This window comes from Chlamydotis macqueenii, chromosome 1 (genome assembly GCF_036417535.1).
Source record: "Chlamydotis macqueenii isolate bChlMac1 chromosome 1, bChlMac1.mat, whole genome shotgun sequence".
In the NCBI taxonomy this organism is placed as follows: Eukaryota; Metazoa; Chordata; class Aves; order Otidiformes; family Otididae; genus Chlamydotis; species Chlamydotis macqueenii.
This window is the reverse complement of record NC_141556.1, coordinates 49,191,848-49,214,942: the sequence shown is the minus strand read 5'-3', so window position 1 is coordinate 49,214,942 and position 23,095 is coordinate 49,191,848. Positions and strand designations below refer to the sequence as shown.

The window sequence follows — 23,095 nt, the reverse complement described above, 5'->3', positions numbered from 1 at the left end:
CCAATTTTAGTACCACATGGGTTCTAAACCCCCTGTACGAGCCTGGGCCTGAGGCTTACATTTGCCCATGCAAAGAACATCTTGAATACCATACTTTCCATATAGACTATTTGTTCCTGCAGAGGGGTGGGAAGGTATGCTGTAGTCATTTGGAAGAGGTTTCACATCTCTATGTGTGATCTCACCTGTCTCAGAAATAAAACCCAAACCCCAAACCCAAAAGCAACCAGGTAGAACATCACCAAGAGTGCTGCCACCAGAATCAAACAATAAGACCTTGTGCATCCTCAGGCAGAGAGCCCTATCAGCCCAGATGCTAAGTGTTTATCTCAAGGCACCAGATGTGCTATAGATACTTAAATGTGAAGCCAGGAAAAAAAAAAAAAACAGGCTAACATCCAGCTGATAAAACACAATATCTTAGGAGGTTTTTTTTCTCTTCCTTACAGCTTTTATTACACCCCCCCCCCCCGCCCCCCGAGATCAGCATTTTACCTTTTTAGGTTAGATGGTAAGTACTGTGAGGTGCTGAGTATGCAAAAGTATTGGTCTAGTTTAATAGTAGCAACAGGTTGTGATAATCAAGTAAAAAGAAAAATCCACAATTAAAGAATAGTACTGTGTGTAACAAGCAAGACCAGATTTTGCTGAAGGACCACGTCTAAACATAACCATTGCACTTGCTGATGTATGCAAAGGAACTCACCCATCTCCAGTGCAGAATGAGGGGGTGTTATTGATGAGTGCTGTACGCCCCAATTCTGCAAATGTGTTTTCGTGCACTTCTCTTGGTGTGTGTCACTTCATTGTTCGTTTGACTGACTTCAGAGAAAGTTCCATCCAGAAAGTCAGGAGAGCAACTAAGTGCTTCAAGGGCTGAGGATGTACACAGGAGTTCACGGAGATTATGGGTTTTCATGGATTGCCCTGAAGTTTGGAATTACTGGTGTATTCAACAGCTGTGGATACCAAACGGCGTAGAACAACCCTGTACTTACTAGTTGCCTTCTGTAGCACCAACGGCTTAGTGAGAAGGAGAGAGATGGAAAACTAGGTAAGTACTTAGGAAGTACTGTGGGGAGGGTGAAGGAGGGCGGCACACCACTTTTCTGACACACGTTTTGTATTATCGTAGCCATTCTGTAATAAGATAAATGCTTAAACTTTAGGACATAGAACCCGTTTTTAGTGCCTGTGATAGGGGTGTTTCAGCAATTACAATGCCCAGATGTGCCAGTGTCGGAGAACTTCCCGTTCTACTAGAGCGTACCAAAGTGATGTGCCCACGGGCGGCCCAGGGAGCCCCTTTCAGCCGAAGGGGGGCCGCCTGCGGCGGGGGCGGCGGCGGCTGCCGGCGGGCGGGCGGGGCGGGCGCGGCCTACATTGCCCGGCGTTCCGCGCCGAGGGCGGTGCCACCGGAAGCGCGGCGCGGGCTACTTCCGGCTGTGCGCAAAGCCTCGAGCGGAGGCGAGCCCGCGAGCCTGCTCCCCGACGAGACAAGATGGCCGGGCTGCCCCGCAGGATCATCAAGGTACCCCTGCCCTCCCCACCGCGAGGGGCTTGAGGGGCGGCCCGGCCGGGCCGGAACGGACCAGGTTGGCCCGGGCCTGGCCCCGCGCGGCGGGCAGGGCTGGGCCGCGCCGGGCACCGCTTCCGGTACCCGGGCGCAGGGCCGCGCGGGGGCAGGGCCGCTCCCAGGCCTCCTCTTTCCCCTGCCGGGCCGGGGGCCGCGGGATGGTAATGGGATCGAGATCTCCCCCACCTCGCCGCTTCCCGCCGCCGCCCGCCCATGGGGACTCCCGGGCCTAACGGCGACGTGCGCGGGCGGTCGGGAGCGGCTGAGCCCTCCCGGCGGGCCGGGGGCGGCGGGCGGGAGCGGACCCGCGCCTATCACGGGAACCGCCCGGGCGGCGGCGCCCCACGGCCTCCGGTGCTGCCGTCCGTCGGCTGCCTGCGGTCCCTTTCCGGAGCTTGAAAGGCACCGGGCACACCCCGACCCTCGCCCCCTCCCGCCGGCGGTGCGGTTCCTCGCCGGGGGCTGCGTTTGGGCCGGGGGAGCGCGGCGGCGGCGCGGTGTTCGGTTTCTCCGCTTGTGCGGTGAGGGATAAAACGCAGCGGGTAGTTAACCCGGGACTTGGGGTGTACGTTGGGGGCATCCGCACCGATATGCACCAGGCCAGGCTGGCTACTGCTGCCTGTGCTCTGAGCTGTCGGCCCTTATGGTGTTGGCGTGTTCGTTCTGGCCGTTCAGTGTCTTCCTTCTATTTCCATTTACCAAGCTTTGTAAGGGCCGTCAGCTTCGGGGTGCTTTCCACTGAGTGGAATCTCAGCTTAAGACGAATGATTTGCAGTCACTCGACAGAGATACAGGTAGCTGCATTGCAACGGCTGTGAGGTTTTTTGATGGCTTGGTCCTGTAGCTAGCGTGGATGCTTGTGCTGGGCTGCTATCTCCCACTCGATTTGCAGTGATGTGAATTGAAGCCCTCAAATTGACAATCACTTCCTTTACAAAAGTTACTAAGTAATTCCAGCAAGGTTTGTTAGCCTTTGTAGGAAATAACAGCACCCTTGTTGAAGTGAAGAAATGTCACAAATAATTCATAACGCTCTGAAGCTCTCTTGGTTGGGCACACAATGTTGGTAACTGTTGTTAAACCACCTGAACATGGAATATGTTAAAATAGTGGATGAAAAAATAAAACTGAATTGTCTCTGAAAAGTCAAGCTATCTAATAGGTGATAGAGGAAATGAGGTAAAAACAAGCACTTATGTTGTGTGAAACAGACTGAGCTATGATTGCTGCTTAGACTTGCACGCAGTAAAAATAATGGAGACAAATCTTACAGAATGAGTTTGACGCTCATCCAGCTGCCTTATTCAGCTTTGCAGGCTGTGCACTATGTTTCAGGTGTGAGAGGGAACGCCGATTCATAATACAGTGGAGCTGATATTCATCACAGAGATGTGGTAGGAGCTCAGTCACGAGGCTGATGTCCATGTTAAATTTCTTTTAATACCTCTTGGCAGTTCTTCTGAATGCAACCAAGAACCCACCCACCCACTTGTAAGCTAATGCATAAATTTCCTTCTTGGCGCTTTTGTTTTTTCCATGCTTTTGTAGTAAAAACCTGGAGCAATTCATACAACTTGCTTCAAAGGTGTGTGATGGGATGGAAATGTTTCTCCTCCTCCTGGAGAAGGGAGGTGGAAGACAGCAGAAGAGAGATGTAGAAACTAAAAATTTCCTCCAGGGGATCCCCCTTAGAATTTTTTTGATTTTTATCTATTATAGGGTGGTGTGTATGGTGGATTGTGTATTTCCATATATATATTATAAGCTGTCTGCAGCCAGTCTAGAGCTTTTAAATCTTGGATTGGTTGTGTTAGATGACCAGTTCTTTAGCTCCTGTGCTGTGCATGTGTTAGGTTGCCAGATGCACATATGTTCCAGGACTTGAATCTGACTAGTTACTGCAGCCTCAAAACCTGCGCAGTCATATTCTGAAATACCACAGCTGCAGGGGTGCAGACGTAGAAATATGCCTGCTTGAGTCTTCAGGAATCTTGAGTGAGAGTTGTTTTGACTTTTTCTGTCCTGCTAGTCTCGATGTTAAGAGTTAAATTTCCTGTTGCTGGTTGCCTTAGAGGGAGTGGACTCTCTTGCTAATGAGATTTTGAATGATCAGGAAAGGAAATAGAAGAGAGAGATAGGAAAGGGAAGAGCTATAGTAAGGTGAAATAACTCCAATAACAAGAAGGTCCCATTTTCTTTATGCACAGTAGTAAATTTGCTGATAAATAAATGGCTTGGGTTACTGTTAGGAAAAGACCTTCACCCTTTGGTCCTCATTCACCCTTTCTGTTGTGGTCTGAGGGATGCCATCTATGGCTGATTGGGGATAGGGGTGCATATTTGGACTGTAATAAAGTACACAATCTAGCTAACTGCTTGAAATGCAGTTGGCATTCCTTGTCTTGACCGACTGCTGGCAGATGGCCTGGCTCTCAGGTTGACTAGCGGCCCTGTACTCCTCCTCAGCCTGCTGCTTCACTATGTGCAGGCTGTCATCTAGCCCAGTAGGAGAGCGGTGGCTTTCCTTCTCTCGGCAGAGAGCTCTATTTATGTTTCCAGTACTTTCCACAAATTCAATTAAAAGGTGACAGTATAGATGTTGCAAAGCAGTTCCTACTGAAGATACAGAATTACTTCTGGTTTGCTGTCCTCGGATTACATGGAAGCGCAGACTTTAAACAAGGTAGAGGGGGTGGAAATGATCTATAAGCTCAAGAGATGACTTGCTTTAGAGTTATGACTTAGTGTTAGCACATTGAAAATATTGAGTGGAAAATTATGATATAATTTTCAATCTTTAACGATATAATTGGAATTGGAAAACCTTCTATCTTGTGAATAGAGAAGAGAGATTTTTATTTTCTTCAGTAGTCCAAAACCAGAGGTCCTCTGAGAATCACCTTGACAAGAAAATCTATTAATGTAAGATAAAAATGTGGTATGGCACATTTACATAGATGTGCGGTTTCGATGCAGTAAACCTTTTTCCTACTGCGCAGTGTTAAAAAGCGAGCCTTTGCAATATACACAATAAATAAGCCCAGCATTTTTTGCTTTCAGGCATTTATTACACCAATTCTCTCCAGTGTTGCAAAGTCACGTAGCTCCAGTAGAGTAAGGAGTTGAATGGCATCTGATTTTTTTTTTTTTTTTGGCTGACATTCAAACCGCCTCATTGCTGTGTCAAGTGCAGTTGGTATGTCTGAATGGGATGGGCAATGCTGCCTTCTGTCATCTGTTAAAATGTTTTTTTTCTGCTGTTTTCACTGCTGCAGTGATATCATCACTCATTATTTGATGTCCAGGTCTACGTGTTAACTGTGTAGCCAGTTGTTAGTCGAGCTTCTGTTACACTCACTGCGGCTGCTCATATCATGAAGCAAACCATCTGAAGCAGTATCTGAGACTCCTTAAATTCATTAATTAAAAAAAAAAAAATCAGTGTTAAATTACTGAGGCTTTGATTTCATCCCCTGTATGGGAGTATGTTGTCTGAGGTATTCCTTCCTTGCTATTTCCACATCGCTACCAGTGAGCTCCTGCTTGCAGTAATTTTCAAGAATCTGGGTAACATTTGGACAGCTGAGTTAAAGTGTTACCTCAAAACGTAACATTTCTGGGAGTTTTAATGCAGATTCTCATGCTGTATGTAGTGATAGGCACCGACAGCATTCTATATTAGACAGTGTTATAATATGCTTTTTAAAATATAAGTCACGTATTTAGTCTACAACTTCTGAAACTTTCTAGAAGTTCTTAAACAATATTACTGGAAGCCAATTTGAAGTTTTTTGCTTTGTCTTGGAAGCTATGGGCCTCTGGGACTCAGACATTGTCTCTACGTGAAAATGTAAGTTGCCATTACTTTTTGATTTCTCTGACATTTCCAGTATTTTTTTTTTAATTTCCTGGATAAAAAATTTAAATAAAAATGACTGGAGGTAAACTTAATACCTTTTTGTAGTATTTTGCATTTGTTTGAATTAGTTGGGCGTAGAAAATGATGTCTGGACAGTGCTGTTCCTTGGTGTTTATCTGAGAAGTTGTGTATTTGGTCTTTGTAATGTCTTTTTGCCCCTTGTATGCTGTTTGCATCTTGTGGATAACTTCAAATTTGACAGAAGGGTGAAAATTTCAGGAATTTTCAGCGGGTTGTTTTGTACTGTTCTTCTTAAAGCACCTTCCCTCCACCCTGCAACAAATGTAGGAAGATAACACATGAGCTGCTTTGCGACCCTCTTTGAGTCTTTTTGCCATGCAGCTGGTATAGCATAGGCTGGCTCTGCTGATGGGGTGATGTATAGGCAAGTATTGGAAGCCTGAAGCTTGGTAGGACAGATCTTTTGTGGAGATGTGGGAGGGAGGCTGAGAAGGAGATTCAGGCCCAGAGGATAAGAAAACTTTTTCAAGTTAAACCAAGGTGCCAGTTTTAAAAGGAAAATATGGAGTTTCAATAAAAGATCTTAAAGAGAATGCTGATAACTTTCCACAGCCTTTTCTTTAAAGAAGCTTTCAGTAGACACTAGAGAACAAAAACTGAGGAAAAAAACCCAGCAAATAATCCAACTAGAGCCAAAAATCTGGTTTGGACCACATTCTTGTGTAATACTTGAGCAACTTTGAGGTACAAATCTATAGTACACGAAGCTTCCCTGTCTGTTCTGTTTACATGGCTTTCAGTTATCATCAAAATTTGTTCTGTGCAATAGTACAAACCCCACATTTTCATAGTTACATGTGACTGGGTTAATAGTGAGAAGCAAGTGGCGAATTTTGCTGTAGATGACACTTGGACAGAAGCTCTGTATGAAAGTTGGCTTTAACTAAACTTTGGTAGTTGACTCTGCACTGTATGTTAATGCAAGGCTCTAATGCAAATGTGCTCCATCAGTAAAACAGCAGGAATTATTTACACTATTAGCTTAGTGAATTTAGTTATGCCTCACTTTACTGTAGCTGGGGATGCACCATGAAAAGCTTGATCTGTCCTAGTACATAGATAATCCTCTAGGAATTTGCATAGAATCTCAGCTTCACAGCCCCAAAATCCTGTAATCTGCTGTGGAAAATTCAAGAATGAGGTCATTCCTAGGGGAGAGTGATGCTGACATTAAAAATGCCTCTCTTTGTGTTACTGTTGTTTGTCAACAAGGTCTTCTTCCAAGAGTTGGTAGATTCTGGGGGTTTTTGTGTGTTTGTTCTGGTGTGGGTTGTTTGGTTGGTCGTTTTTTTTTTCTGTGAAGATGCTGTTACGTGGAGTATATTTGTCGTCATCTCACTGTAAGTGACTTTGCAGTGGTTAAAATTGGATGGTGATGGGAACTGGAGAATCAGCAGTGTGTGAGGGAAGATGGTGTGCGATCCAGAGTTTATGGTGCTTGCTTAGCAAGGCTGTATTGTCAAGTTGCTGCACAATTGTCCATAGATTGAATACTAGTTAATAATTTCTGAATCTATTGTACCACTGTTCTAGTCTTCCTTTTTCACAGTAGATGCATTTGATGTGTTGACACTTTGAACATTTTCTTGGGTTTTTTTTGTTTGGTTTTATTTTTTTTTTTTTGGGAAGAGGAGCTAGATACAGTCCGGGCTGGTGATGGGGTCTCGGAACCCGCAGGGTGGTGGAAGCATTAGTGTACAGAGATGTTAGCCCAGTAATGAGTCTAGGAAGCGGAGACATGTGGGATGCTGACACTCAGGGATTATATGGCAAGGAAGAGAAGAATTTGTGTGGAGGCCAGCTACTGGAAGCCACAAGTGCAGCCTTCTATTTATGATGTTTGACCTTTACTTTACAGTTTAATGGGCTTTATTGCTAATACTTTTTTTTTTTCCTAAAAGGCAGACATTCTTTTCAGAAGACTTTCTGTAATGTAGTTGTTTTACAGTGATAAAATTTTAATCTAAATATTCAGAAATCTTTCTGACAATATGACATCTGCTTAGGTAACCAATTTATTTTCAGTAATGCTGGTTATAGCCAGTTCTTTACGTAACTGTAGCTAATGAATTGATAGACCCTGGAAGAATTTGTGCCAAAATGTGATGGACGGTTATAAAAAGTTTTTGAATTAAATCTTTGTGGCTTTTTGAGGCAGTTTTATTGCTATATTTAGAAGACAATTTTGACTGATATGCTTCACTTTCTCCTACTTCCTCCCCCTCAAAAATCAAAGCAAAAACATGCATACAGTTTACCTTCTTGTGTGCAATTTAGCAATTCATGGTGAAGGAGATCAGTGTGATCTTCCCTCTTATCCCACTCTGACAGAACAGGAAAGAATTGCCATTTGGCAGGTAACTGAGTTGTCCATGTGCCAATATGCTGCTTTAAGTTTCACCCTATGCAGCTAAAACCTTTAGTTTCTGTTTCATACCCTTGAATTAATCCAAACTATTGAATGTTTTTGGAAGATAATGGCCCTGGTGGCTGGCAAGGGTTTCCTGCAATAATAATAAAAATATGAAACAAATGTATGCTGTATGTAATCTGAATTGAAATGCTAAAGTTAGTGGTATACTTCAGTGGTTTTTGCAGAGAGCCAGCACAAGGCAGAAAAGTTACCACGCGTTAAGTTAGATTAACCAGAAGTTCTCAAGGTGATTAACCTGTGGTTGGTGTTAAGCAGTCTCACTGTATAAACAGATTTAGCCTGGGCTCTGCTGGCACAAAAGTTCTTGTGCCACTGCGGTAAACTTGGACTGAGGGACTAATTTGGCTCAGAACTCTGCAGTAAAGGTTATTTCTTAAGCCAAATCAGTTCTATGATCTCATTTGTTGTTTGACTTTGCAAATGCTTGGACTGATGAAAGAGGTGTGTGGAATGGTGACTTGTGTAAATTAGCACTGCTGCTGAGAAGTTAGGGCTTCATTTTGTGAGGAAAGGAAAAGGTGGAGGTAGTTACTGATGTGAGTGAAGTTGGTCAAGAAGGACTGAGAACCAGGCTGAAATGGTGGGGAGAAAAGCAATTTGACTCAATTGTAAGCTCAGCAGCTGAAGCCAATGAAGAATGAGATAAGGAACTTGCACTAGTTTTTAGACATTGAGAGTGGAACTTGTAACTTTAAAAAAAACCCCAATGAACCAAACAAAAAAACCCCACAACCCTTTGCTTTTTGCTATTAGTAGTGACTTTTCATCTGCTTTAGAAATTTTCCTGGAGGACTTGGCAGCAAGTGTCTGAACTCCCCTAGGAAGCAAATATTGAAGAAACTGATGAGCAATCAGCTAAACTGGAAGCTATCTCTTTTTCCTCATCACATCTTCTCCCACATAAATTGGTATGTGTGATACCCTCTAAGTGATAAGTTTCAACTATAATTTGTAATCACTTCAACTGTAGCAGAAAATGGAGCTAGTCTTTCATTTTAACTCTGTCATCTTTTTTGAAAAACTCTAATTTGCAATATCATCTGTGGAGTCTGCAACTGTCTACTGCATTCTCTCTAAAAGTGCTGCTGGATGCAACAGTTCAAACGCATTTCAGGTTGAAAGTTACCTTGTGACTTATGCTGTAGTGAGCTGGCCACTGCCAGATGCCCACCCAGCCGCTCTCTTACTCTCCCCACCTCAACCGGGCAGGGAGAGAAAATAAGACTGAAAGGCTCATGGGTTGAGACAAAGACTGGGAGATCACTTACTGATTACCACCGTGGGCAAAACTTGACTTGGGGAAAATTAATTTATTACCAAGTAAAATACTGTTGGTTGGTGAGAAACAAAGACAAAATTAAATCAACACCTTTGCCCCTGTTTACCTCCCCTGTCCCTGATGGGTGCAGGGTCATGGGGAATGAGGGCTGCTCTCTGCTGTGCCCTCCTTTGCACGCTCTTCTGCTCCAGCACGGTCCTCTCCATGGGCTGCGGTGAGGGTATCTGCTTCTCTGTGGTCCTCCATGGGCTACAGGGAATCTCTACTCCAGTGCCTGGAGCAACTCCTCCTTCCCTGATCTTGGTGTTAACACTTTCTTTTTTTTTTCTCACTATTCTCTATCTGGTGTTTTCTGTTCTTTCTTAAATATATTTTCCCAGATGTGCCACTAGGTTGGCTGATGGGCTCAGCGGTACCCTGCAGCAGGTCTGTTGGAGCTGGTGGTGTAAGGCATGAAGCAGCCCCTGGCCTCTTCTCAGAGATCACCCCTGGAGGCCCCCAGCTGCCAGCACCTTGACACCTTTCTTGTACCTATGCCTAGACAGTTGTGCAGTTAAATTAGGCCACACCAAATACAAGTTTTGTGTCCCAAAGAAGTGGAGCAAGCTGGTCTGTGTTTCTTTCAATCTGGATGCCCCTTTTATTTTACCGATAACTATCTTTTTGGTCATCTTGGGACTATTCATGCAGCATTGCATCCTACTGTTCCTTTTATAAATGGTCAAGGCTACCAAAGAGGTTTGTTTTGTAGCCAGCTGTTTGGAGAACCTTGCTTGCAGCACCTATGGAAGAAATGTATCAAGAGATATGCAGATTTAATTCATTCATACTGGCACAAGATGCTTTTACCCACAGTCAGTGCCAACTGTTCATCAGTTTTTGTTGGAAGTTACTGTCCTCATCTAGATGTCAGCAGAGATTGTATGCTGTCAGTCAACATTTTTTCAGGTTAAAGATCTAGTTAAGAGAGCCCAGCTCACTTTTCCTGAATTGAATTGGGAAGGCTGACAAGGTTTACTTTCTTAACAGATTTGCAGGATGGTGACTTCTGGCAAGGGGGCAGCAATGAGCACTAGGAGTTGAGCTGTGAGCTGTAATTCCTGTTGCGGATTAAGTCTTAAGGCAAATATACTCATCGATCACCTGCCTCCCGTAATCTGTTCAGAATAAAGCCACCTAGGGTTAGTTGAACCTACAGGTAAAGGTGGATATTGCCTAATTTTTTTCACTGTCTGAAGTAGATTAGAGAGTGCTTGTACCTTGCCTTGGCCTGACAAAGTTGTAAGGGTGTAACCTCCATCTTTGTAGGTGATGCGGAAGGTAAATTACTTGACTACTGCATAGAGACTTGAGCTAGTAAATGTACTGCTGGAAGTACCAGGAAAGAATCAGTCCCCTGAGACTTTGCATAAAGATGTGCTATTGTGCCATTTTAAATATTTAACAGCTCTAAGACCTGCAATATTTTCTCTTTGCCTAAGAGGCCTTATTAATATGTTCTGTTTTGAAGCTTCAGAATCATTTTATCACAGCTATGTTGACCTTTGAAAGCCTTAATGATGTTATCCCTCTCTTTTTGAGGTACTAGCGTAAAGCTGCTAGTCATAAGGGTGCTTTTCTGTAGTCTCAGCAGTCTACAAGGTTGCTAGATAACAAATAAGAAGATAAACAGAGTCTTTGGCGTTTAAGACTGTTGTAGATGGATGAAGACTTTAATTTAGCAGTTTACCATCTGTTACTGAAATTAGCCCCATTGGTAGTTAAGCTCCTTCCTTTGGAAGGAGGAGGTAGCCTCTGCATTTCCTTTTTAGGTTGGTCACAGAATAGGAATCTGTTACACTAGTATCTCGCTGTGATTAACGCTGCATTCTCGACTCTTTAAACCAGCCCTTTCACCAAAAGGAGCAGTCTGTTCTCCCATCCTTCTGACAGCAAGTGTTTGCACCCTCTTCTGTGTTGGCACAGCTGTTTGCATGGACATGTGGTGAAGTGCATCAAGGACCCTTCTCTCTTGTGTGATTTTTTTTTTTTTAACTTTTTAACTTATTTATTTACTTTTTCCAGATTGGCTACATGTTATGTTTCACCATGAGGTCAAGAGAGCTATGCAGGCAAAAGTGAAGGTGCATAATAGACTGAAGTGGAAAGGCAGCAGAGCTTCTTTCTCTCTTTCCCAAGAGGCTGCTCGTTTATCAGCTTAAAATGTTCAGGCTTTGTAAGATGTTGGGATTTATCTAAGCTCCCTTTATTCCAATGGATTTTATGAATTTCCCCAGGTGATTTCACAGCTTATTGAAGGACTGTGTAGAGCAGAAGACCATGTTAGATTCTGTCAAAAATTGTCTTCCTTCAGTTATAACATGTCACTAAAGACATGTAACTTGTGGATTAATGCGCAGAATTTTTTGCTTATTGAAGGTAACTGTATAGCAGTAATATTCAATATGAAATAAGAAAACCAAGGTGTCAGGAAATTGAGTGTGCAGACAGCTGAGTTACTAAGCAAAGCAAATCTGCCTGAGCTTGGATTTCTTCTGTGAGCTAGTTTGTGCTGACTTTGCAAGCAAGCTTCTTTCTTAAAGTCTAGTTGCCTTCATACAGTAGCCTTAAAGTTCCCGTATTTTGTAGGTGCTAGATATTGATTTGTTCTTCACTTTTTTTAGCCAACATCCCTTGGCAGGCAATGTGAAATGTGTGGTGATTAACTATTGCTTTACTACAGGGAACAGAATTGCAGTTATTTTCCAAGCAAAGAATAGAGTACACCTTTCTAAAAAGTGACGAAGAAGCTTTGTCAGACAGGCGAAGCTTTAGAGAATTTAGTTCAGCTGCAGTGGCTCTACTATGTAAGAAATAATATTCTGAGGTTGTTGGGTTGTTTTTGGTTTTTTTTTTGTTTGGTGTTTTTTTTTTTCCCCCAAATACTTGCATACATGAGTTTTCTGATTGTAGTCATTTGCCAATATGCCACTGTTTGATCTGGCCTTAGTCTGTTGATTGCAGGCAAGACTTCTGTATGCTACATTATTGGAAAACAACAACTGCTTCAGGTTGGGTTTTTTTTTTCTTTTGACTGAGGCCTTGTCAGCTTGAGGCTGGAAGTGATTAAAATAGTAGTATATTTCTAATGGTTTCCTTCTTTGTATGCTTGTTCATATCTTCATATCTCCATGTGCTCTAACAATTTTTTTTTTGCTTGTCTGTGTGGAAGCATCTTCTGGGTTGTTCAGTTCACTTCCTTAAAGGAGGACTCTGTCTTGGTCTGGATATATGAACTGGGAGAATCCTAGTGGTTATGTCTGCTTTTCAGTAACTTTTTTTTCCTTCCACTGAAAGCAGAGTCACCAAGCAAAAGCTCAAAGAATGAAAAATACCTGCCTGTAAACCAATCTCTCATGTTTGTGTGGCTTCTCTCAGTCTTGGCAACCTGAAAAACCCTCACCTCCACCTCCTGCTCTTGCTCTGCTGGTCTCTTCTAAAGATTACAGCACTCTCTTTTTTTCTGAGGCTTCTTGTCCTCACAAGTTACTGAAAAAACAGGTTGAGGGCTTCTACCCCCTTGGGTACAATTAGTCTTCAATTTAATGTCTTCATAGAAGAATAACTATGCAGAATGTCAGCTACACCATCTGTCCCATCCCTATCATCTGTCACTGTACTTCAGGCCACCTGTGTTAATAAGAAAAGCTTTGCTTTTGCTTGTCAAACCACCTTCAACACTTCTGTGTGTTTTGTTTCTTTTTTTTTTTGACCACTTCATTAAAAATAAGAAAAATAAAATTGAGGGGGGCATAACCAGTTGTGAATGATAGTGTTGTGGGTTGTTTTTTTAAGTACTGACTGGCATGTATCTTCATTTCGGGTTTATGAATTTTCTTCAGTCAATGGAAACTATGACATTAATTTGGAAATAGTGGAGTAAAAGCAGGAGCAAGAAGAGATCTCAACCTAAAAACACTGCAGAGTATAACAAATAGAAATAACTGCCTATGGCAGCATGGGATACTTCATTAAATGCTTTAGAGCTCAAAATATGTCCTCAAATCTCTCCTGTGAAACTCACTTCAGTATGCTAGAGGAGAGCTAATAAGAAACACTGTAAAGTGCTGTTCTGGAACACTTATTTAGATGGAAATTTGTATTCCTGTGAAGACAAAATTAACTGCTATATTGTAAGAACGTTTATTGTGAGCAGCAAAACTGCAAAACCTGGTTTTCTGTGAATTTGTCCTTTTTTCTCTTTAGCATGTTAGTATTTGGGTGTCCCAGCTCTTTTTATCCTTATTGGTAGGATTTTTTTTTTGCCAGGCAAGAACACTACATAATTGGTTGAAATAAATAAACTGGCCAAATAGCCTGTAATACCAAAGTTCTTAATGTCTTTCTCTTCAGCAGCACTGAGCTTGGTTTCTGTCTTAGCCACTGACAGTTTACAAAACATACAGAAAACCTGAAGTTGGACAAAGGGTTCAAAGGCAGTTTTGGGGACAGAGAATTAACATATTGCACAAAACTCACTTTCTCAGCTAAAAAAAAAGTTAGAAAGATTTTGCCTAAAAAGCTAGTGGAAAGTGAAGTGTTGCATATGCTTGATCTTCCTGATTAGTTGGAAAAGGTGGGAAGTTAAAAGTTTAATTAGAAGTGATTTATTTATTGTAACATGTTTGAGAGACTTTTTTTTTTTTTTTTTTTCATTGGGTAGCCATCCTCTGGGGAAAGTAATGCAGAAATACAAAATAAGATCAATGTATAGTTAAACATTTCCTTGTTTGTAGATTGAGTCCACATCTCCTGACTTTCTTCTGTGTGACTTAGAGGTGTGTGTGGGGGGTGTTTTTGTAATCTATGCTTAAAAAAAAAAAAAAAACCAAACCCAAAAAAAACCCTTTAAGCAGTTCAGTTTCCTGACCTGGTGCATAGCGTTTCCTTGTGTACTGACAACTGTTGATCTCAAATATGACTTAGATAAATAAGTCTTATGCAAATCAAATTGCTTTTAGTATCAGCATGTCTTTAACTGGCCATCTTACTGTAAAATGTGGAAGTCAAGTCTCTGATATCACCTTAGAACTGAACCTACTTGTATATTTAAGCATTTTATATGCTTAGACCTTAAAATGTAACTCTTTGATTTCTCCCTTTCTGTTCCTTTTCCATGGTTGTCCCCCAAATATTTTGAAGATATTACTATAAAGTTCTTCATAATTGAAGGGCAAAAGCCTTGTTTACTGTCAGAATTTAGCTGCTTGTGTTGATGTATTTAAGTACAAACATTTTGCATTCTTTTAACAAATGGCATTTTTCTTGTGTTTTTCATAGTTGAACAAGCTTGTCTCTGTTTTAAAAAGATGCCTTTTCCTAACCAAAGATGCTTCTCAGCTTTTGCATAGAGCAGTAGTGATGTATGTTCACAGGAGTCATGACCTATCATTCTGTGTGTGTCAGAGTTTAGCCTGGTGTTTGCTCTCTCAGCATGATGGCTGCATCAGAGCCTGGTCAGATGAAAGATGAGTGCGAACCAATTCCCTCAGAGATTTCTTGCAGGTGCTCCTCGTCATCTCTGAAAACAACTTCGGTTATGCCGATAGTGGTGGAGCTCCATGCACAGTGCAGGAAGTGAGGCGTGCTTGCTTAAAGCATTTTTTCATCTAATATTGATGTTCCACGGGGGCCTGCGTGGGTTCCGAGTAGCCTCGGCACTAGCATAGCTGTATGCAGAATAAATGCTTTTCTCTGTGCTTCCCTTTTCTGTGATGCTTTACAGCAAGGTAACTGTGGCCACATAATGGAGAGGCATAGAGGGCTGTCTGAATGCGATGACATAAAAGCAGTGGTCTAGCCTCTTCAGTATAATGCATTACCTTGATTAAAAGAATAGTTTTTCTCATACATGGACGCTCTCATTGTTTACTGACAGATGATTTTTAGTGGCAGAATGCGCAGCTCGCAGCCAGGCGTTGCTCCCTCAGTTACACTGGCAGGTAGAAGTGCTGATGCTGCTGCCAGAGAACTGCTGATTCTGGGTTATTTTAAGCCAGGATTGGCTGCCTGGTGTGGTTACAGTCAGCATCCTGGCATAACTAGGGAGGCAGTCTGGGGACCAGAATGACTGAGTTGGGGCTAGGGACTGCTGAGATCAGCCTGGCTATTAAAATGTGTTACCCTTATTTAAAAAAAAAAGTCTTAAACTTGAGCATGTCAGTAAGAACAAACCGTGGTTTGCCTACTAGCATGTACCTGGCAAAGTTCAGGTGATAGCAACTGTGAAGAAGTTTAAAAATTGTGTCTTTTTGTTAAGCTCTTTCTCTCTTTAATTTCAAGTTGGCTTGCTAATTAGTTTGTATTTGGCGTAAGACACTTTCCTTTGCCAAAACTCTCAAACTGAAATAAGTGTATGATCCTTTAGAGGTGGAAATCCAGATTGTCCCCTTTACCTGTGGCAGCACTCATACTGAAACCTTGCTGAAAGAAATGGAGAATGTTTTATGTGTTTACAGGGATAATCTGTAGTTCCTTACTGAATTTCATACCACTGGACTGAAGCTTTAAGCATTTGTTATAACTGCTTTTCTACAGAATTACTACACAAGTAAATAGCCATCAGAACACAAATTCTGAGTATGTTATAAATTTATGTCTGTAATTAAAAAAAAAAATACACTTGCGGAAATGAGTGTAGACAGCTCTAAGAAGCTTGGAAGTCCTTCCAGTAAGGTGTATAAGTGGCATTGGCTGCTAATGCCTGTGAAGATAATTAGGCAATATGTAGTCACAACAAGGAATTAGACCAGATACACTTATTTTTGTGTTTGTATATATATATAGTAATAACTTAAATATTATGATTTGCAAGTCCTTGACAATTTTGAGGTGAATAACAGGATTTTGGCATTAATTACTGTGACTTCACTTCTTGATGTTATACATTTGATTACTTTTTGCTAAAGTGAGGTGTTACTTAACCACATCAGGACAACTACATCAGTTAAATGCTGTGTGAATTTATTTCTACAAAATGCCAGTATCGTAACCGTCCAGTTATATTTGAAGAACATACTAAGCCAAGTAGAGGTAATCTGTCTATTTTATGCTTGTATTAGTGCTATTGTAGACACATAGAATAAATATGGTATAAAACTAGAAAAATAAATTAATATTATACCTACAAGTTGCCACTTTTTTCAGTAGAAATAGGATAATTTTTCTTTATGAAAACCAACACAGAAAGGTAATGGAAAAAATTAACTGTACATAGTGAAAACAGGCTAGAGGAAAAGCAGGAAATGGGGCTAAAATTACCTGAGGAAATGAGGCTTCGACAGGACTTCTTGTCTCTGCCCATTTCGGCCTCAGGTTCCGTTTTACAAGACGGAGCAGAATGTTGCCTGTAAGGCTTGTGAAGGCTGACAGCAGAGGAGAAGGAGAGATGTATGGGACTTGGTCGGTCTGTGTGCTGAGCGCATTAGCAGGATGGATGGTCAAAATGTGGGCAGCTCTTAGCTGTGGTCACAGCGTGGTGCCTGAGGTAGGATCGGTGCTGTGGGCAGAAGAATTGAGCAACAAAGAACACAAATCTCTGTAGGAAAGTAAGCTTCCCTGATTTTACAGAACAACTTGCCTGTCTCCTACTGCTTGTTAGGGTGACTTTAAACAGGTTATATGTAGGCTGAAAGTGCTCACACCAAAGCTATTTATGTGCATATATGTGTAAATACATAAAACATCCATATAAACACCTTTGGTGTTGGAGGAGAGTAGTACTTTGAATTCTTCAAGGTTGAATCTGATTCCAGTACAAATGTTCATCATAATGAACACTTATTACAGTTACTCTTGTTACAGTAAGTCTCGAACACTTTTGGTGAGTGATTAGCCCTTTTGGTTTTTCGCTTATGGGATTTTCTGTTTAAGGTAGAACGGAAAATGGTTTTGGTATTTTTGCTGTGGTAGTCTTTAAAGTGCTTTTAAGTATTTTGAAAAATAATAGCTTGGAAGTAAAGTTAAGAAATTTGTTGAGGACAGCTTAATTGTCACCTTATGCTACCTTATGCTGTAGAAGCACGCGCTATTACAGCAGCTGAGGGATCCAAAAGAAGATGCGTACCAGTTTACCGCATCCTTGTCGTCTTTCTGCAGGTGTTCTTTGACTTTAAGATATTTGTCTGACAAGATCATTTCTGTGGATGTAGGCAAATAATTCATAATTAATACTTGTTTTTAAAATAGTTTGTACAGGTCGTATTTATTCTGAATGAGTTGTATTTGTTACATTGCCTCTTCTTTTTCTTCTAGGAAACCCAGCGCTTGCTGGCAGAGCCAGTCCCTGGGATAAAAGCGGAGCCAGATGAAAGCAACGCACGTTATTTTCACGTGGTCATTGCAGGTCCACAGGATTCCCCCTTCGAGGGTGGGACATTTAAACTTGAACTATTCCTTCCAGAAGAATATCCAATGGCAGCTCCTAAAGTACGTTTCATGACCAAAATTTATCATCCTAATGTAGACAAGCTGGGAAGAATATGTTTAGATATTTTGAAAGGTAGGTGCCACCTTGTTTTCTTTCTTTTGATGTTACTAAGAACAGAAACTTGTAGACTGACCTTAAAAAGAGACTTCATTTGTTTTAAGAATATCTTGGTATCTTGGTTATTCTTTAATCTTGGAGAGAAAGATTTGCTTTTTCTGTAGACTACGATGAATATGGTGTTTCATGTTGCTATAAATGTCTCTTCAGATAAATGGTCCCCAGCTTTGCAGATTCGTACAGTTCTGCTATCAATCCAGGCTTTGTTAAGCGCTCCCAATCCAGATGATCCACTAGCAAATGATGTAGCTGAGCAATGGAAGACCAATGAAGCCCAAGCCATAGAAACAGGTGATGTATCTTGCATTTTTTTTTTTTCCTTAGCTTTAGGAAGTAGCTGATCACTAGCTGGTTGGGGGAATGTAAGTCCTGACCTCTTGCTTTGCCTGCAACTTGAAGAAAGAATTACTACATGTAGCCATAGCCCAAGTACCCCGAGTGTGCCTGCAGTGGTCTGTTTTCTAGTCTATGAGGCCTGCTGGAAGAAAAGCACTCTTTTGATCTGTTTTGTACTGAGTTTTCATGTTTCTAAACTGCAAGCGTGTCTAATCTGGGCTTGTGGTAAAATAATTGTACACACCACTGCTTTTTCTGTAAAGCTTAAGGAATGGATTATCTAGTTTCAGAAAGTACATCTCTTCCTTACCTGCTTCTGTGGCAGGCTGTAATGGATTGAAATAATTACACATTGTGCCTCTCACTTTTGAATCCACTGCAGTCAGGCCACTTCGTCAGCTGTGAAGTTGTGTGTATTCTAGGAGTTCAAAATCGCACTTAAAATCTCAGAATGGATATATTTTGTATAGTTGCTGCCGTGGTATAAAAGTGATCTTTAAAAATAAGTATTTAAAATGACTTTAGTAAAGCCTGAAAAATATCTTTTCTTAAATGTGTTTCTTTTTCTTCACAGCCAGAGCATGGACTAGGCTATATGCCATGAATAATATTTAAATGCGCTTTGAACATCAAGTGTGCATCACTTCTCCTGTTCTGCCAAGACCTCTTCCTTTTTTGTTTGCATTTAATGGACACAGTCTTAGAAACATTACAGAATAAAAGCCCAGACATCTTCAGTCCTTTGGTGATTAAATGCACATTAGCAAATCTGTGTCTTGTCCTAACTCACTATTGTACCGCATGAGCAGAGGCTAGAAGTATCATCTGGATTGTTGTGAAATTGTTTAAAAGCAGCAGCGCATCTCTGCTTTTAATCATTTTTCCCATTGTGGTTTAAGTATAAGCACTGTGAATGAAGGTAGGCAGGGTTAGCTGTGGGGCTTTTTGTTTTAATTTTGTGGGCTCCTCCTCCCTTTTTATGGTGATGCTAATTGCATTGGTAAAAGCAGCTAACCAGTTATACTTTAGAATATACCCTCTAGCCCAGTCTAACTTAGACGCTGTAGATGGACAAGCTTCATTGTTTGAACAAAAATGGGAACATCCATCACCTTCACTAATAATATTGTGATTCTGCTGTCAAGTGTAGAAAAATCCCTCCAAGAAAAAGCTTGTGACCATTTTGTATGGCTTGTCTGGAAAATCTCCTGTAAATCCTATGTTTTAGTAAAATATTTTTTGTTATTCTACTTTGCCTTTGTACAGTTTATTTTGCTGTGTTTTCATTTCTCTAATGTGACAATCATATTTAAAAAACTGAAACCAGAATTGACAATTTGTCTTCACCAGTCTGACAGATTAAACAGTAAAGAGGTGGAATTCACAAGATTTTTTTTGCTTCTGTTTGCTGACTTTTTCTATTAGTTTGTGTTATGTGGATGGCCTTACCTGGCCAATTTAATATGAAATTGCATTTGGAGTGACTTTTTATAAACAAGTCTCTGATGTAACCATTGTAACCATAATTTAGTCACGCATTGGTATGCATTTTCATGGAAATAACTGTAATTAAATAGGAGGTTGAGAGCAACTGGCAGCACTAATTATGAGTATCTGCATAACTTCTCTTTGCTGATTGTCATCAGATGTTAGGCTACCTAGTTTTCTACCTTCTTTAATTCCTGCCCTCTATTCACATGAAATACCAGTGCGTAGAACCACTGTTTCAGCCAGCTTCTGTATCAGCTGACGTTTGCTTAACAACTTGCAGCTAGCGCCTCATACCACTGTGGTGTTGTGTGGTTTTCTTTTTTTTTGTTTTTGTTTTACAAGCCTTCTTAAGCTGCTGATCTGCTTAAATAGCAACAAAACTTCTTTATTGGAGGGAAGGAAAGTGATTAAAAACTTGCTTCTCATCCTTGTTTTTTGTGTATACATCTTTTCTGGGAGTCCAGCATCTTTTCTGGGAACCCATCTTATTGCTTCTCGTAATTTCTTGTATTTTTATTCTCTTCCTTTCCCCAAGTTCTTTCCCTTACACAGTCAAGAAAAAAGGGGAAAAAAAAAAAAAAAAGAGCTTAAAAGCTTTTGGCGAGGCCAACCTGAGGTGTATAAATGCCAGCTTGCAGTGGGGAGTGTTTTGTCATGCAATTCCGGGGTATGGTTATGTAGTCTATTGGTATTGTCCCCCTTTCACCGCTTCTTACTCTGGTGTCATCTGAAATTTCTATAGAATGTGGTGTATTTATTGTGATCTTATGTAAGATGAAGAATATCTATTAAAACTACGTTTTCCAACAGACAGTGCTTTCAGTGGTTAGTAACCGGTATTGTCCCTCAAAGTACTCTTTGTAACATGGTTGAAATTTGGTTCAGAATTCAATCTTTTCACCAGACTGAGCTATAAAAAAAAAAAGTTTTAAAAGTAGTTTCTGTGTTGAATGTAAGCCAAAGTTGCATTCAGGGCTTGTAACAAATTGTTGTTCAGTAAGCACCATTAACCCTGCCCTCTCATTACAAGTGAGCATGTGTTTGGGTTTAACTGGCGTAAGTCCCATGTGTGCTATTAATGTGGGCGACTCTTGTGGCATGCAGCCGAGAGTACCTGAGCTGTGCAGTAGACCCTGGAATCACTTCACCTACCTCTCACCTTACACTGCGTGTGCAGCTTTCCTCAGCTCTGTCTCTAGCCCAAGGACGAGTGGCAGCCCCAGAGGACAGAGCCACCTAAGCATCCCCTTCGGAAGTGGCTTTCCCTTCCTCCCGTAGAGAAACAGGACCTGAACTGGCACTTGCACAATTTAACTTCAAACTAGGTGGGATGAATCCAGATCCAAGGCCGTTTAGCAGAGGGCTAGGTGTTTGTATGTTCAGGGCTTAAAACTCAGCTAGTTGGCAGCTACTCGGAGGATGTAGTTAAAACTAAGTTATTGATGGAATATTGTTAATATATTAATAATAAAAAATCCTCTGCCTCCATTTGTGAGTGAATGAATAAAGTGGATTTTAGAGTCATTTGAGTACACAGTAGCCAGGATGTGTCTAGGTTCTTTCTCTGACTATCTCGACAAATCTGTTTATTAAAGAAGTCTGTGCTCTCTGAGTTTGAATGTATGAGTCGGTAGTGATGGGGTACCTGACACTAACGTGTAACAGGGTAGGTAAAATACTGTATCTTAAAACACTTCAGAGTATTTTTAAATGATACTTGTAATGAAGGAAACAACATGGGCTTCCTGAAAACTAGAATTTGTTGTGGGTCTATTCAGGTGTATTTTAATAATTTTAACATTGATTATATATATTAAATAACATGTATTTAACTTTTAAACCTGATTTAAGAGCTCTGTATAAAGCCAAGCTGGGAATTTCATTCTATCTTATGCTGAGGAAAATGTGAAACTTTCAGGATAAAATCTTTGAAGCCAGTTAGATGTAACTTTTTCCTCAGTTAAGCAGATGTATATTCACAGCCATTATCCGAAACTCAGAAGTTACTTCTGTTACATTTGCTGTTACAGCTGGTTAGTGAATGCCGTTATCTTTTAGGGGAGCATAGTTTTGTCTCCATTTTTAGTGGATGTCCGTTGGATAGATTTACAGTAAACTTAAAATAAATGGATTTCCTTTAGCATTACTGCTGCTATGTGTCAAAGGTCCTGAAATCCTGAACACGAGTGGTGATGTTGCATTTTGTATGTTAGCGCCTGGATAGAAACTGTGTGGCTGTTGAGCCTGGGTTGTCACATGGGCTCTAAAACCTTACATGCAAAAGTGCTGTAGTTTTCCTTTACATCAAGAGGAGGATTTGGAAGGCTTTTGTTTCTGCATAACAGAAAGGTTATGGTGGTCTTTAAGATGTAGCCGTGTTCTGTCATGGGTGTGAGGTGTATTATCACTGGGAACTGATGGAACAGGGTTTTTGTATCTTAGCTGACTTTAGTCTAAACCAAGTGAAACATTGCTTCTCTAGCTTTCAAGAAAGTGTATTTCCAACATATTGAGATTATTGTGAAACATCTTAATGGACTAGTAACATCAAAAACTGTGACATCGCTATTTGTGTACATTCCTCCTTGGGATTTTTTTTTTTTTGAGGGTTACTTGTAAAGTAAAATGTCTGGTAGGTTTTGTCAATAACATGTCTTGACTGTAATGTAATATGACACTGAAATAAAAGGAAGAGTGATTATTCATTACACAGGCACTGAGCTTCATTTAACTGTAGTGGGCTGCCACCAGTGTGCAATGCTTCCGTAACAGTTTTAACATCTGTTAAAATAAGGAAGATAAATGTTGATAACTTCTCTCATAACTCACTTTCCTATTGCTGTGGCTTTTTTACCCCCCTCTCTTGGATGTGGAGAAAAGAAAGAGCAACACTTTTTTGTCTTAAAGCCATCAGAGGGGACTGCTTTGGTACACTAGCTCAGATGATGTAGGTTTGTTTTTTTTTTTTTTTTTCTTCTGCCTGTGTTTAAATATGCCTGTTTTAGTAGCAGACCTTCCTAATTAATTGCAATTGTTTGGACAATTTCTAGTGCAATCAAATTGCTAGATGTATGAAGATATGCTAAATCACGTTACATGAGTGTGGCATGTGTCTGCCATGATGGGTTTTGTACCATGTAATAAGTGTCTGTTACGTTGCACTGGAGTATGTTAGAAGAATTGGCTTCAAGCAGTGTAACTGCTTTACCGGTGTTTGCTTTGATAAACTCCCCATAGCACTTAAGATAAGGGGTTAGGTGTGAGCAAGTAGACTATTCTCTATTTGTCTGCAGGGCAGAAAACTAAGGATAAGAACTGCTCTGATTTGAAGGGTGATGATGGAAGGTGTCAGTGGAATACTACCCACTGGATGACATGTGTGAGGAAAAGTAATTAATTATACCCTGAAATGACTGATCCGGGTAGCTCAGTTTGTTGCTAGGGAGTTGTCACTG

The 23,095-nt window shown here is 41.0% G+C and overlaps 1 protein-coding gene across 1 annotated transcript; it reads left to right on the top strand.

Moving 5' to 3' along the window:
- The first annotated feature begins 1,432 nt into the window (after nt 1-1,432).
- Nucleotides 1,433-19,399, top strand: UBE2N (ubiquitin conjugating enzyme E2 N). The gene is made up of 4 exons (XM_086750266.1): nt 1,433-1,531; nt 17,522-17,768; nt 17,964-18,104; nt 18,724-19,399. The coding sequence occupies exons 1-4, from the start codon at nt 1,502-1,504 to the stop codon at nt 18,762-18,764; spliced, it is 459 nt and encodes a 152-aa protein (XP_086606392.1). The 5' UTR covers nt 1,433-1,501; the 3' UTR covers nt 18,765-19,399.
- The last annotated feature ends 3,696 nt before the right edge of the window (nt 19,400-23,095 follow it).

What these genes read in the sequence shown, in the direction of transcription:
- UBE2N (XM_086750266.1), top strand. Translation starts at nt 1,502, where the DNA reads ATGGCCGGGCTGCCCCGCAGGATCATCAAG. An exon ending in TGCCCCGCAGGATCATCAAG is followed by an intron (nt 1,532 to 17,521) that starts GTACCCCTGCCC and finishes TTTTTCTTCTAG; the next exon opens with GAAACCCAGCGCTTGCTGGC. An exon ending in AGCCCAAGCCATAGAAACAG is followed by an intron (nt 18,105 to 18,723) that starts GTGATGTATCTT and finishes TTTTCTTCACAG; the next exon opens with CCAGAGCATGGACTAGGCTA.